This window comes from Lichenostomus cassidix, chromosome Z (genome assembly GCF_008360975.1).
Source record: "Lichenostomus cassidix isolate B80296 chromosome Z, HeHo_3.0, whole genome shotgun sequence".
Lineage (NCBI taxonomy): Eukaryota > Metazoa > Chordata > Aves > Passeriformes > Meliphagidae > Lichenostomus > Lichenostomus cassidix.
Window position 1 is genome coordinate 66,787,893 of NC_139511.1, and position 14,183 is coordinate 66,802,075.

Below are 14,183 nucleotides of genomic sequence, written 5' to 3' on the forward strand. Positions count from 1 at the left end.
TTTGTGGTCTCTGCTGGACCTTCTCCAGTAGCTTCTTGTCAGCTTTCCTGTGCTGAGGAGCCCAGAAGGGGACACAGCACTCCAGATGTGGCCTCACCTCGGGACTGAGTAGAAGAGCAGGATCACCTCCTGTGACCCTCCTGAGCAGAAGGGCAGGATCACCTCCTGATCACCTCCTGTGACCTGCTGGCCACACTCTTCCCGATGCACCCCAGCAGACTCCTTGCTCTGCAGTTGTGAAACTCTCTGGACTTTTTTATGTGGTGGATGTTTCTGCTAGGAATTCATTTAATCCCTGTGACAGACCCATGTAATTGTGAGTGCCAGCTGAAGGCAGTGGTGGGGCTGGGGCTGGCTGCACCATTCATTAGTGCATCTCTCCTTCACGAGCATCACCTGCGCTGGTCGATAAGAGAAAGGTGAACGCGGGCAGGCAGAGGCCTGGGGGAAAGCCCGCGGCAGCCGCCCGGATTTCAAAGGGCCTGCATCCACACGGATCGCTATATCAATTCCTTTTAATACATCCGAGCGCCTCTTTCCTGGAGGACCGCGCCGGAATGAAGCCACCATCGACCGCCCTCCCGGGCGGCGGGAGGGCTGCACGCCTCCCTCTGCAGTGCAAATCACCATCGACCGCCCCCATCCTCTGAGAGGGGCTCGGCACCGCCATCCGCGGCCTGCCCTCCCGTCTCCATGGCAACCGCGGTCCTTAGCAACGCGCCGCCATAGCAACCTCCGGGGCGCGCCGGAAGTGAGGCGCGGCAGCTTCCGCCCGTCAGGAAGATGGCGGCGGGCGCGGCGGAGGTGCGGAGGCTGCAGTGGCGGCTGGAGGAGCTCGAGCAGCGCGTCGGCGTTGGCGTCGGGGGCTGCGGGCCGCGAAAGGTGCCGGGGGGTGCTGTGGAGAGCGGCCGGGGGCCGTTTGGCGCGGCCCGCCGGGGGCTGGGGTGCCGCAGCCCGGCAGGGCCTGACAGCCTTGTCCCCTCCCCCTGTGCCTCTGCAGGTGGCGGATGAGCTGGCGAAGGTGCAGGCGGCGCTGAACAATATCGCCGGCAAGAGGGAGAGGATCAAAATCCTGTTTAAGAAAAGTGAGCGGGTCTCGCGGAGGGGGAGGAAGCGCGGAAGGCGGGAGGGGGAAGCTCCAAACCCCTCGTGTGGCGTTTCGCTGTTATAAACAAAAGCACCTTCCCCACACCCGGTGATTTTGGGCCCTTATTTTGCGAGTTTGGCACAGAAATAAGTAACTGGGAGAGCTCTTTGTGCTCTCGATTCTCCAGCTCAGCTGTCGGGGGTGGGAAACGGGCTGCTGCAGCCTCGTATTTGCTCAATATCCATCTGCCCGTGCCACTGCCGGGGTTTGCTTTGCAGCCTCTGAAGGTCCTCGGAGCATGACCTCCTGAAATGAATTCCTGCACACTTGGACTTGTTGGGCATGCTGAAGTAGCTGTGCTCTGTGTGTGTGGTGGGAGCAGCAAGGTTCACACTCTGTGGACAGATCTGGGGAGCTGCTTCCAGACTGGGGGGTACTTTGTCCTGCAAAGCTGCCCCTTGGCCAGGTTTTGCTGTGTGTTGTCACAAGAGGAGCAGGGAGGGCAGTTGTGGTCCAAGTCTGCAGTGGTTGCTCAATATGAAAACGTAAACCATGTATTTGTGGATCATTTTAAGAACCAGCATGGGGGGCTGTTGACTGGTTTTGTCCTGAGGGTGGGAGGAAGCAGATTTCACTCACCTTAGGTGTTGGTGACTAAAAGGCAAGCTTTGCAGTTGTCCCTAATGCAGTGGTTTCTTGGTTTGAGCCATTTGTCAGTTCTTGATCACAGTGCTCCAAAGACACATAGAAATTAATGAATCTGACAACAATAATTAAAAAAAAAACCTCTCTAAGTGAGCAGTTTACAAAGTAATGTGATACATAGCATGGTGGGGGGATTTCACTGGTGAATGCCATAACATCTCATCTGCTTTTTGTCTCCAAACCTGTTTATCCCTCCAGTTGAAGATGTAATAAAATACCTTGACCCCCAGTACATTGATAGGATGGCTGTTCCAGATGCTGTGAAGCTGCAATTCATCTTGGCAGGTATGGCATGAAATGAGGGGAAACAGGAGGCTTTTGTCATGCTGCAAAAAAGTGCCCTTTATGTAAGATGGATTTGGATGGATTTCTTTTCTTCAGTTGTAAAGTGTGGAAGTATCAGAGAGATGGTTTGTACAAGGATATCTGTTACCCTCAGTGCTCCCCTGTGCACATCCACACTGCAGTTTTATCAGCTCTGATCTCTCCTGTATTGACTGTTCACTTTAGCCCCGAATTAATCAAAGGCTGGTAAGAACAGCTGGAGCTAGAATGGCTTCCTCACCCCACTTCCAGTATTCTCCAGGCTGTGACAAGCATAGAAGACGTTTGGGTGTATTTAAACACCTCCCTAGCCTTGTCCTGTTTTGACTGAAGGGATTTGATCAACCTGTGATGGTGTAGTCTGTGAATGAAATTTAATGGAATCATGGAATTATTAACAGTTTAGAATGGACCTTAAGAGCTATCCATTCCCAACCCACACTGCCATAGGTAGGAGCACCTCTCACCAGACCAGGTTGCTCAGAGCCCCATCCAGCCTGGCCTTGAGCACTGCCAGGGATGGAGCATCCACAACCTCTTGGCCAACCTATGCCAATGTCTCACCACCCTCACAGTAAAAAATTTTTTCCAGCCCACATCTCCACTCTTTCAATTTGTCCCCACTACTCCTTGTCCTATCATTACTCCTTGGTGGAGATTCTTCTGCTTGAAGTTGGTGGGAATGAAGACCCAGGGATGAGCAGCACAAAAGTATAAATGAAATAATGAACAAGCCCCTTTCTGTGTAGACAGATCAGCTGGAAAAATTACCACCAATTGTGAAAAGCCAAAGGAGTGTTTTGTGTTTACTAATGTTGCTTCTTGTTCCCCCACCCACAATCAGAGGAACAAGCTATTCCTGCCCGTGCAGCCCTTCTGCAGCAGGTGAAGACCCTCCAGCCCATCTTGGACAGTACCAGTATCCAAGGTATGCATGTTCTGCAAGATGGAGTGCAAATGCCACCTGCTGAGCTGTGGCCTGTCCTGTTTTCTTTCTTTTCTCTTGAGCCTGAGACTAAATGACAGCTTAGTGTGTGAGTAAACTGGGTAGAAGCTTGGTCTGCTCCTCCCTCATGCTGCTCTATCCTCCCTTGCAAGGCCAGTGAGGGGATAGAGGAGCTTGTGAAGCAGGCTAGAGACAGCAGTGGGGCAGAGAGGGTGGAAGCTGGTAGGTCATTCCTTTCTGTGAGCCCTTTTACATCCAGAACATCCCTGTTCCTGGCATAGAAGAGATGCTTTTTCAGCTGCTGAGTGCTTTACTCTGATGTAGTTCTTGAGTAGCCCTTGCTGTGGGCATCCCTGAACTCATGCCATGTGCAGGGTAGTTTTTTTAATCCCATATAATGTTTATGTGTAATGTGGGACACTTGCACTCAGTGAGTGGAGTTCTGCCATGCTGTGCTCATGGAGGAGGACTGGTCTTTATTTTAGGAACTATTCCCAAGTGCTGTAAAACAACACAAACTGATTTCTCCTCTGTGCTTCCAGCGGTTCCAGAACATGCAGCAAAACTGCAGCGGCTCTCACAGATCCACATACAGCAGCAGGTACTGTGAATATTCCTATCAGTCTTGACTAGAGGGGTGTAGGAACCTTTTGACTGTACACATACCCCTGTATTTGCAATTGCTTGAATTCTTAATTTATGGCTGTCTTTTGCAATCAGAATGTGCACACTGTCATCTTAAAGTTTTAGTACTCCGAGAGGGGAAGAGGAGCCAGAATTTCTGTCACCTCCAAGTTGGAAAATTGCCTGCCATGACTGTGCTCAAAACAGAACTTTCAGTGACACGTAGTAAATGGCAGTGGGTTTAACCATCTGGCATTCCCTCTTCACTGAGACACAGAGGTGAAGCCTTGCACTCCTACAGTGTCATAGTCTCTGGAACGTTGTTGACACTGTCACCCTGTCACTTCACCCTTTCCTTCCCTGTTTGAGCACTCCTGGACCTGTCAGGGAGTAGCCTGGGCAGTTCTTAATGGTCCCTTGCAGCATTTTCTGTGTGTTTCTGCTCTGGGGCAAGCAAAGCCTCGATAGTGAGCAGAGGCAGGTAGCACTACAAGCCTAGGGCTTTGGTGCTTCATAGCACCAGTGTTTGTGATCTCTCTCTTGATTGTGGAAACCTGTCAGCTGCAGTGAGCAGCCACAGCCAGACCCTGAGCTCTAATGTCAGTGCTGGCCTTGGATGAGTTTCCTGCCATACTGTCAGGGACTGGGAAGGGTAGATGTCCTTCATCTTATTTAGTGATCATTCACTGCGGCTCTCCTCTTTGCAGGAGAAGCGTCATGATCTCACTGACAGTGTCAAGACACTCCTGGAAGACTACAACAAAATGGTATCCTTTGAGTCTCAGGCCTGGAACAGCTGAAGTGACTCCTTCCCCCTGGGATGCCTCCTTTGTCAGATCTCTGGGATCTCCAGCCCTGGGTTTGACAGCCTTTCTGATGTGTCCTGTGTCCCTGTTCTGGCTGCGTAGGATCACAGTGCTGAGGTACATCCCGCAGTGGGTAGGGAAGCTGTGTAGAAAGCCCTTGCACTGCTGTAGTACACGGTGTTTAGAAGTGCCTCCTGGACTCCTGTGAGTGTTTGGTGCTGTGCAGTGGCTCAGCCACTGGATGGGTTGAATCCATGTAGGCTTTCAACAGCCTGGTGCCCTGGGCCTCTCCTGAGGAACCGAGATTGTAATGATGCTGTCAGGATATTCTGACGTTGGTTTTGTCCTTGCAGTTTCCACATTATTTTCCTTAAATGTCATATCCAGACCCTGCTTCTCTCCAAGCAGTTTGTGCAATGGAATGAAGTCCTCACGCGGCTGGAAGCAGCCAAGCAAGTGAAACCTGTGGCAGAGTGATGGCAGAGCCAGGAGTGCAGACAGCCCGGGATCCCTGTGGCACAGCTTGCATCCCGTTGGTCCCAGCTCCTTCCCGCTTGGCGCGAGCATGCTGGAGTGACACAGCAGGATCCCAGGGCATCCAGCTCTGCACAGAGCTGTGCCACCCCCCAGTTGAAGCCACACTGCTCCTTAATCTGCCACTGTTTGCAAGTCTTGCACTTCCCTAAAACGCATCTTGGTTTGAACATATTTAAAAACCCCTTTCTGCTCTTACTGTGGGCCCTAGTAAAGTCCTGGAACACTGACTGGGTTGTCTGTCTCTCCCTGGGTGTAAGGACTGCTCCTGGCACAGACTGGGGTATTTCTCCCCAGGCAGTGATCTCCTGGCAGCCTCCAGGAGATGGCCAGTGGTTCCTTTCAGCCTTGGGCCAAGGGCGGGTAAATTCCTTCCAGTACCACAATCTTCCTTGGACTCTGCCCCACACTCTTCCTGTTCACGTGAATTGCCTGTGCCCAGGGGAATCTGGTCTCATGGAGCTTTCCTGCCTTGCCATTCTCCCATCCCTGTGCTGAGAGGAGGTAGTGACTTTTGCCTTTATCCTGCCTCTGCTTTCCTGAGGCTGCTGGAAGTCAGAACTGACTGTTTCCCTATCCAGAGAGGGGTAAAAACCGTGCCTTGCCTTGTCTGGCCCTAGCCTGGAGTTTCCAAGGCCATGCTTTTGGAAGGGTCTCAAACCCTTCAGGTTGGTGAGGCACTGACCAGGTGTGTGTGACCTGGGAGTCCTGCAGGAATGGGGCAGAATCCCCACAGGAAGTCCAGAAGAGCTTGCCTGTCCCTGTGCTTTCCGTGATCAACCTCGCGGGTTGTCAAACCACAGTGGGGGCTGCAAGCTTGCAGAAAACCTCCGGCTGCCTCCAGGTGCCTGGGGAGCTCAGGTAAGGGGTGGAGCTCATGCACGCCTGTTCGTCGTGTGCACAGCACCACACAGTGGCTGTGCCCGGTGCCGGAGGAGCCGGGTGTGCCGGGAAGAGCTGGGTATGCCGGGGAGCTGGCACTGCCCCGGTCGTGCTCCAGCAGCCGGGACAGGCACGTGGGCGGAGCCCGCATCTCGCCCCGCCCACTGCCTCGCGCGCTCTGTTCTGCGCCCTGTGGGGGCGTGGCCTCCGTGACGAGCCCCGCCCACCCACCTCGCGGCTGCGCGCGCCGGGCGCCCGTCGCCATCTTGAGTGGAAGGGCGCGCTGAGGCGGCCGCAGGTGAGCGCGGGTTCCGCACGCCCCACACCCCGCCGGGGCACCCCTGAGCCCCACCGGGCCATCCCCGCGTCCCACCGCCGCGTCCCGGCTCCTTCCGGGCTCCGGCCCGGCCTCCCGGAGCCCCAGGCACCGGTTGCGGTGGCGGCCGTGAGGGGGTGAGGGCCTCGTGTACTCCCAGGGCCCGGAGCGGCGGCTCCGCGCTGCCGTGTCCCTGAGGAGGAGGGGGTGCGGGGTGCTGGGTCTGGGTGCAGCGGGACTCAGGAGCCTGCAGGTAGCAAAGTACTGCGTCTTTCAACACCTTGGGCTGTGTTGTGGGGAGGTGGAGTGCCCTGCACAGACTTAGGTCAGGATGGTACCTGCCTTGGTAGAGGGGGCAGCTGTGAGACTTGACCTCTCTGTCTTTCCCTCGAGGAAACCTATTTTCTTCCTGCAGCTCCTGTCTTGCCATCTCCCCTGTGACATGATGTTTTACCCTTAGCTGGGCTGGCCAGAGCCCCTTGAGCCTGTTTCTGTAACACGAGGTGCTACATTTAACCTGTGCCTGAGTTCATCTTTGCACGAGTTCTGTTCTCAATAACCGCAGCTCACTTGTTTGTTCTGTCTTCTCTCGAGATACAGCAGTTGTTTTTGTGTCACCCTGCTTAGGCTCACAACACCAACACTGATTTTTTCACAGCCTGCCTGTTAGGGCTCAAGCTGCCCTGTGGTGACGTTTGTCCTGTAGGTATGTCCTTACGAGGACTGTGCTAATCTTTTGGTTGTGGCTTTCCAAGATTTCAAATTCTGGTAGCTCAAGAGTGCCCTTAGAGAAACGATTGTAGCTAACTTGTGAGAATTTCTTTGCGCAGTAGTTACAGTGGGCTGGGTGTTCATTGATTTTGTTGTCCTTTTCAGCACTGCAGAATGGAAAACTATAGGAAGACCAAAATCGTGGAGAAACCTTGTCCTCTTCCTTTCACCGAGCTGCCCGCTGATATTATTGAAATGAAGGTGAAGGATGGGAGCAAAATCAGGAATCTGATGGGTTATGCCATGAGCAAGATGGAGCAGGACTCAGTGAGGCAGATCCTTTTCACTGGCTCAGGAAAGGCCGTCAGCAAGACCATCACCTGTGTGGAAATCATGAAACGAAGGCTTAAGGAACTGCACCAGATCACCAAAGTGCTCTTCAAACAGATCGAAGAGATCTGGGAACCCATTGTGCCTGAGGCAGGCCTCGATGCTTTGACAGTGAAGAGAAACATTCCTGCCATTTGTGTCCTACTCAGCAAAGACGCCCTGGATCCTCAGGAGCCGGGGTACCAGGCTCCAGGATCGTTTGATGCCTTCTGGACTGAGACAATGAAAGCAGAATCGCAGGGCCAGATGAAGAGGAAGCAGGGTGGAGGCCGGCGAGCTGGCAGCACAGGGAAGCACCCTCGCTCCACCGGGGGTGTGCCGGGAGGGCCCTGAGGCAGCGGCAGCCGCACGGTTCTCGGGGGAGCTGAGGAAACCAGCCCGGGGCTGTGGCTGCACAACTGCTGCTGAACACAGTGCTCACAGAGGTGTGAGGGGAGGGCAAGAGGAGTGGACTGTTAGAACTGGGCGTGATTGTGGTTGTCTGAAAATGTGTTCTCACAAGATCCCTTGCCAAAGACTGCCAGGCTGTGCTCCTTAGGAGTTCATGGAAGACAGAATTGCCTTTGCCTGAGCAAGAACTGTTGGTGTTCTGTCAGCAAGCCCTGGCAAAGGGTTGCTCCCCCAGCCAGGTTTCGGCTGCACCCCCAGCCTGGGGGTGCATCAGCCTGGGCAGTAGGACAGACACCAGTATGCCAGGTGCAGGTGGCTCTGATCGGTACAAAGGGGAGACGGGACATGATGTGGAATCCCCCAGCAGCTGCCAGTATGCTCATGAGCATATAGAAAGCAGGGTGCAGAGCTGGGCCAGCCACTTCTGTGCCTGAAGAGTCCCCCTGCTGAGCCTGTCAGGGGGGTTGAATGTAGGACTGCCAGGATATAGCTCCGTCTGGCATCGCATGCACATAGTTCCCTTCATCTCGGTGGAGCTGGCAGTCGCGGTTCTCTCTCCACAGGCTGCAGTCAACTCGTAACCAGTCTGAAATCCTGTGGCTCTGCGGCTGTCGTGGGTTGGTGGTAGTGAGAAGCTCCAAAGGATCCTGTTTTTTCCCCTTTCTGCTCATTGGTAATGCACAGAGATGGGTTTAAAATAAAGATGTAACTTCATGTAACTTGGAAATTTGTCATGTCTTCTTCGTCCCACTGGAGGTCACTCTATAAGCATTGGTGGTAGGGCTGCGGCTGCTGGCTGAAGCTCTGCTCTGCCAGTTCTCCTGCTGCTCTGCATTTGTTCCTCTCGTGACTGTAAATGGACCCTGATCTGAGGAGAGGTTAATATCAAATATTAACCTCCTTTAATATCTGAAATAGATCAAGGTTGTGGGTTTTTTCTGTGAAGCTTTTTGCTAATTTTTTTCCCGATTTAAACTGGCTGAAAATGTAGGCTTAAAAAGACTCGTGTTGAACTCTGCTGAGTGAGGCAAAGGAGAGATCATCTTTTCTTACGCAGTAGTTTCCCTCCTGGAGCAGCCCTGGTAAGTAATTCTGGGCTAGAGAGGAAGGGCTGTACCCTGTGACAGGCTGAGCTCTCTCCTGAACAGCCCCTGCTCACAGGGTGTCCTGAGCACTCTGTGTCCTGCACACTCTTCCCCTGTCCCTCCTGGTGTAGTGAGCTCCAGCTGGACCCAACGCTCTGTGCTGTCAGTCAAAGGGTAGCAATACAAGTGATTAAAGAAGAGATTTTACCTAAGTGAGGGGGAGCAGGAGAGGCACAATGTGTTACCTGTGCAACCCGGTGCCTTCAGACAAGACTCCACCTGCATGCACAACACACAGATACCTGCCTTGCATCCAAACGAGCGCCCAGTGGGAACCAGGTCCATGCCAGGCTTACATGCCTCCTCCTCCCCTTCTGGAGGTCTCACTGCTTCCTGCTCCACTACCTGGAGGTAGCCAGGTGGAAATGCTTGGACCTGTCTGCTGTGCCAGCACATGTGTATCCCGGAGATGGGGCAGAGTTAATCTGTTTTATCTTCATGCTGTTCCCAGCTGCTACTCTCTTACATCTGAGGAGACTGCTTTTCTTGACTAATTAGCAGATTAGCCATAAATGCCAAGGAAGATGCTTGAGTGTCTGATCAGATGGCTTCTGACATTTCAACTGGCAACGTGTCTGTGTTTGTTTACACAAAACACCCTCTTAGTAGAGAGCCGAGAGCCAGATCCTTAGGCAGCCTGTGTAACCCTCCCTCATGGCCGTGGCACGTTTAAAGCCTTCTCATCAAAGCTGCATAGTGATTGTTATTTTTGTTTCACTGAAAGTTATCCTCAGCTGACTTGGTGGCTCTCCCTTTGGGACTGGGCTTTACCCAACCATCACACCTGTGGGTCTGGGTCAGCCAGGAGATAACCCAGCTCCCTCACAGATCTGCCCTTCACCCATCCTTCATCCAGCTGCCTCTTCTCCCATGGAGACACCATGTGGGGATGCTTGGCTGCCACAATCCCCTGTGTCCCTGCCATGTGTCTGTGTCACCAGGTGTGCATGGGCCCTGGATGTAGCTTTTCAGAGCAACTGCAGGTGCTGATCCCTGCGGGTTTCCAGAAACCACCCCGAGGGTCCCCCTCCTGTCTCCCAGACATCTCCTTTGGGTGCCACATCTGTGTCTCACCAGGAGTACCAAGCTTTTGGGTGATGCCCCACACCAGGGTGTCTCCAGCTCCAATGCTCAGATGGAAGCTGGCAGCTGGGCAGAGAATCAGGCTGCCCTGTACCTCAGTTTCCCCACCAACAGGACAGGCAGAAGCCAGCTGTGCCGGTGTGGCTGAGCCGGCCCCATTCCCGGGTACTGATTGTCCCTAGATGTCCCGTTCCCTCCTGTCACTGCGCTATCATGGGGTCTGTGCCCACCCATGCCTCCCTGTAGCTCTTGTGACCCAGGCAGAACCCCAGCCCAGCCGTGGCAAGTCCATCCTCAAGCCCCGGTGTGTGTGGGACCAGGTGCGCGTGTGTCATGTGTGTTTGTGCGTGTGTGCTCACGTGTGTGCAGGGACAGGACAGGACAGGACAGGACAGGCAGCACAGCGAGCGCCAGAGGGCGGCCCCCGGCCAGGGCAGGGCAGGCAGCGCAGGACCAGGCAGGGCTGCAGCAGCGGGAGGGCAGTACCGGTTGCAGTGTCTGGGTCAGTACTGGGGCAGTACCGGTTGCAGTGGTTGGGTCAGCAGCAGGGTCAGTACCGGGGCAGTACCGGGGCAGTACCGGTTGCAGTGTCTGGGTCAGTACCGGGGCAGTACCGGGGCAGTACCGGTTGCAGTGTCTGGGTCAGTACCGGGGCAGTACCGGGGCAGTACCAGTTGCAGTGGTTGGGTCAGCAGCAGGGTCAGTACCGGGGCAGTACCGGTTGCAGTGTCTGGGTCAGTACCGGGGCGGTACCGGGGCAGTACCGGATGCAGTGGTTGGGTCAGTACCGGGGCGGTACCGGGGCAGTACCGGCTGCAGTGGTTGGGTCAGTACCGGGGTCAGCACCGGGGCAGTACCGGTTGCAGTCTCTGGGTCAGTACCGGGGCAGTACCGGGGCAGTACCGGTTGCAGTCTCTGGGTCAGTACCGGGGCAGTACCGGGGCAGTACCGGTTGCAGTGTCTGGGTCAGTACCGGGGCAGTACAGGGGCAGTACCGGTTGCAGTGTCTGGGTCAGTACCGGGGCAGTACCGGGTCGGGTCCCGTGCCGGACCGGCAGAGCGCGCGCTGCCCGGCGCTGTCGCTCCGCCGCTCACGTGGGAGCCGGGCGAGGGGGCGTGTCCCGAACCGGGAGCTCGGCCAATGGCGGGCGGCGGGCGGCGGGGGGTGACGAATGGCGGGGCGGGGGCGGGGCGGCGGCAGGACACGCCCCCCGGTGCCGGCGGGAGGGCGCGGGCGGCGCGCGGGGCTGCGGCACCCACGGGCGGCCGCGGCGGGACCGCGCCGGCTCCGAGCGCTCCGCGGGGCCGCGCCGGGGCCGCTCCGCGCCGGGACCCCGCGCCGCCAACCCGCTCCGAGCCGGGCCTCGGCCCCGCTAGTGCCGCCCGCCCTCCCGCCGGCACCGGGGTCCCGGCGGTACCCGGGAAGAAGCGGAGGCAGGTGGGTAATACCGGGGCCCCGCTACGGGAGGGCGGCGTTGGTGGGACCTGTTGCTGTGAGGTGCCGGGGGCTCCGTGGGTGTCCCGCTCTGCGGCGGGCGAGGGTCAGAGGCCCCGGGGAACCCCGCAGCCGGGACCGTGCCTGACCCCGGTAAAAAGCACGGCGGGGCTGCCCTGACCCCTCACTTGCTGCCCCGCGGCTCCCCGCTCCGTTCTGGGCGCAGGACCTCGCAGCGGGGTCCTGCCGGTAGGAAAAGCAGTTGGAGGGCGAAGCGGGGATCGGAGCGGGGCCGGGGCTGTCCGGAGTCACCCGAGGGTACACGGGGAGGAGTGTCTGGGCCGGGATGAGGCGGTGGGTCTCCCACTGGGGACACCTCCAGCTTCCTGGCCCACGCAGGGCATGAAGGGCACAGCCAAGGCTGGAAAGGGGGGCTAGAAAGGTTCCCCAAACAGCATCTGACCTGGGAGCCGCTGCAGCCTTCAAACTCCAGCGGAACCCCATGGGCCATGGGATCGCTGTCCCCTGGCACCCCCAAAGCCCACCCTGAGGGGCTTGCACCGCTTGTCTCTTCATGCCCACAGTGATGGTGACTTTCTGTCTTCCAGGTGCTGGAGAGAGAGTGATCCCTGTCTCCTCACTGTCCTACCAGAGGCGGGTAAACTGAGAGGAAGCTTCCCCGTGGTGTGGTGCAGCCCGGGACACAGCTGTGAGTGGCCGAACTGGTGGGGTGACAGTGTCCTGCTGCCGGCCTGGCCCCATCCCCATCCCACCGCCAGCACCACGGCTGTCCCCTTTGTCCCCTGCCAATGCCAGCAGGTGGAGGCTGCACGCTCAATCACTGCCCTGGCATCCCAAGCCTGAGACCGAGCTGTGTGCCCCGCCGATCCCTGCGGGACGGTGGCCATGGGGGCTGCTCTCTCCACCGGAGCGGTCGTGGCAATTTCATTTAACTGTGTCATCGCAGTGCTCATCCTCATCCTCTTCCTCATCCTCTGCAAAGCCTGCAGGACCCCCTCATGTCCCAAGAAAACTCCAGCTTCTGATGTGGATGAGTCAAAGAATGAAGAGAAGTACCTCCTGCAACCCTGATCTGTCTGGGGAACTGGGTATCCAGCTGTGCTGAAGGAGCTGTGCCAGACTGGATGCCTGTGCTGGGACTGGAGTGCTGGACCGGGCACGATGAAAGCTGAGGGGACACCAAACTGCTCGCAGGGGACATGGGGCACAGTCCTGTGCTTTCGTGGTTTTGGTGTGTGAAGCTCCTGCAAATGCCCTCAGTGATTATGGGGATGGAGAGACAACTGACGGGGATATGCTGCAGGGACAGTCATTCCTGTCCTAGTGGCCACTGAGCAGAGCAGGAGCCCTGCCTTCAAGTGCAGCCCATGTTTGGAAAGAGCTTGTGGGCTCCTCTCTGGTGCTCATGGCCTGGGACAGTGGCCACCACATCGCAGACCTGAGCATGGCTGGCTGGGGGCCTTCAGAGGGGAGGCAGCAGGGCTGGTGCAAGTGGTTCCTCCCGAGCAGGCTGGCTGCTCCATGGTGGGGTGTACTCGGGGGGACCCAAGCAGCGCCAGCCCTGCCAGCGCAGCAGGGTGGTACCAGTCCATGTGTTTGGGAGTGGCCCTGGGTGCCATGTGCCCTCAGCCTCAGGAGGGCATTTGGCACATGTCTGCCCAAGCAGTGGGTTTCATGAGGCACAAGAGGGCCTGCATGGTCTGCCTGATCATCCCCGGCCTGTCTGTCCCCTCCAGCATTAGCACTAACGCTGCTAGGCAAACAACCCTCCTCTTTCTCGCTGGGTGCGTGTCCCTGCCCTCCCTCTTGCCTGCTCCCAGCCGAGGCCAGCCAGTGAGATTTGACCTACCCTTGCTGGCATCCCCATCCCCACTGAGAGCAGCCTCTAGTGTGGCTTTTTCCCGGGGAAATGGGAGACATGGGGAGATGAAGGTGCCTGGACAAACAGCTTTGAAGGTTCTTTGACCCTGCCTGTTCCCTGGGGATCACAGTGGCTCTGTGGGGAGAGATGCTGTCATCTGGCTTGTCTACAAGCCTGGCAGCTGCATCCCCTGCCCTGCCAGTAGGTGCTGTGGGTTTTGGAGGGCTCTGCCTTGCCTTTCCTAGAGCCGAGCAATAGCCACAGTCACCCCTGGCATAGCCACTGCAATAAGGGGACAGAAGGGTGGGGTGGGAGGGATGCCAGCCAGGGTCCCTGCACAGGCTTGGCCAGGCCTGGCAGAGCCTGTGGCTCCTCCCCATGTCAGGTGTAGCAAACACATCCCTTTGCAGCCTTGTTTTTACTAGACCAATAAACAGATTGTAGGACCCAGGTTGTGTCTCTGAGCTCTATGCAGTCAGTGCCTGGAAAACTCGGGGGGAGGTGGCATGTCCTGCCATCCCACAGGTCTGTGGCTGCCCCAGAGCTGGTGGCTGATGTCTCTGGAGGACTGTGGGTGGCTTGCTCAGGGATGGTGATAAGGAAGGGCTCATGTCCACATCCGTCCGTGGCTCTGTCTGCCTCCCTGGCCTGGAAATATGTGGGTGTCAGCAGGGAGCATTCCCCAACCTCTGTGCCAGAGACATGGGAGAGTTTCTGAGCTGTGGCCTTACTTTACAGGGATGCTTGTGGGAGACACAGGCCAGCTGAGCATATGGAGGACACCTGCCACCACACCTGTCTGGTGGCTTTGCTCCCCAGCCTTGGGAGCTGTGCACCAGGATCTGGTGGTGACAGCTGCTGCTCATCAGCATGCTGAGGCCACTGCTGCCCCTGCTGCCACTGCAGCCACGCAGCAGCTAATC

General features: G+C 56.8%; 3 protein-coding genes across 6 annotated transcripts; all 3 read left to right on the forward strand.

The window, feature by feature from the left end:
* Positions 1–724: 724 nt before the first annotated feature.
* Positions 725–5,256, forward strand: DCTN3 (dynactin subunit 3). Its single transcript, XM_085041912.1, has 7 exons — positions 725–882; positions 1,001–1,085; positions 1,991–2,077; positions 2,961–3,044; positions 3,605–3,663; positions 4,394–4,453; positions 4,880–5,256. Exons 1-7 carry the CDS (start codon positions 784–786, stop codon positions 4,967–4,969), a joined length of 564 nt encoding a protein of 187 aa, XP_084898038.1. The 5' UTR covers positions 725–783; the 3' UTR covers positions 4,970–5,256.
* Positions 5,257–5,617: 361 nt separating this feature from the next.
* Positions 5,618–8,442, forward strand: RPP25L (ribonuclease P/MRP subunit p25 like). Of its 4 annotated transcripts, none has more exons than XM_085041916.1 (2): positions 5,618–5,870; positions 7,101–8,442. In XM_085041916.1, exon 2 carries the CDS (start codon positions 7,110–7,112, stop codon positions 7,656–7,658), a length of 549 nt encoding a protein of 182 aa, XP_084898042.1. In that variant the 5' UTR covers positions 5,618–5,870; positions 7,101–7,109; the 3' UTR covers positions 7,659–8,442. The 4 variants fall into 4 exon arrangements, with proteins under 4 accessions (XP_084898042.1, XP_084898043.1, XP_084898041.1 ...); XM_085041917.1 differs by lacking the exon at positions 5,618–5,870 and adding an exon at positions 6,109–6,206; XM_085041915.1 differs by lacking the exon at positions 5,618–5,870 and adding an exon at positions 6,213–6,477.
* A 2,723-nt stretch (positions 8,443–11,165) lies between these two features.
* Positions 11,166–13,711, forward strand: ENHO (energy homeostasis associated). The gene is made up of 2 exons (XM_085042555.1): positions 11,166–11,381; positions 11,987–13,711. Exon 2 carries the CDS (start codon positions 12,285–12,287, stop codon positions 12,468–12,470), a length of 186 nt encoding a protein of 61 aa, XP_084898681.1. The 5' UTR covers positions 11,166–11,381; positions 11,987–12,284; the 3' UTR covers positions 12,471–13,711.
* Positions 13,712–14,183: the final 472 nt, after the last annotated feature.

Excerpts from the sequence above, each read along its gene's own strand:
- RPP25L (XM_085041916.1), top strand. The coding sequence starts at position 7,110 with ATGGAAAACTATAGGAAGACCAAAATCGTGGAGAAACCTTGTCCTCTT.
- ENHO (XM_085042555.1), top strand. The coding sequence starts at position 12,285 with ATGGGGGCTGCTCTCTCCACCGGAGCGGTCGTGGCAATTTCATTTAAC.
- DCTN3 (XM_085041912.1), top strand. The coding sequence starts at position 784 with ATGGCGGCGGGCGCGGCGGAGGTGCGGAGGCTGCAGTGGCGGCTGGAG. Across the intron at positions 1,086-1,990 it reads CAAAATCCTGTTTAAGAAAA|TTGAAGATGTAATAAAATAC; the intron begins GTGAGCGGGTCT and ends TTATCCCTCCAG. Across the intron at positions 3,664-4,393 it reads AGATCCACATACAGCAGCAG|GAGAAGCGTCATGATCTCAC; the intron begins GTACTGTGAATA and ends TCCTCTTTGCAG.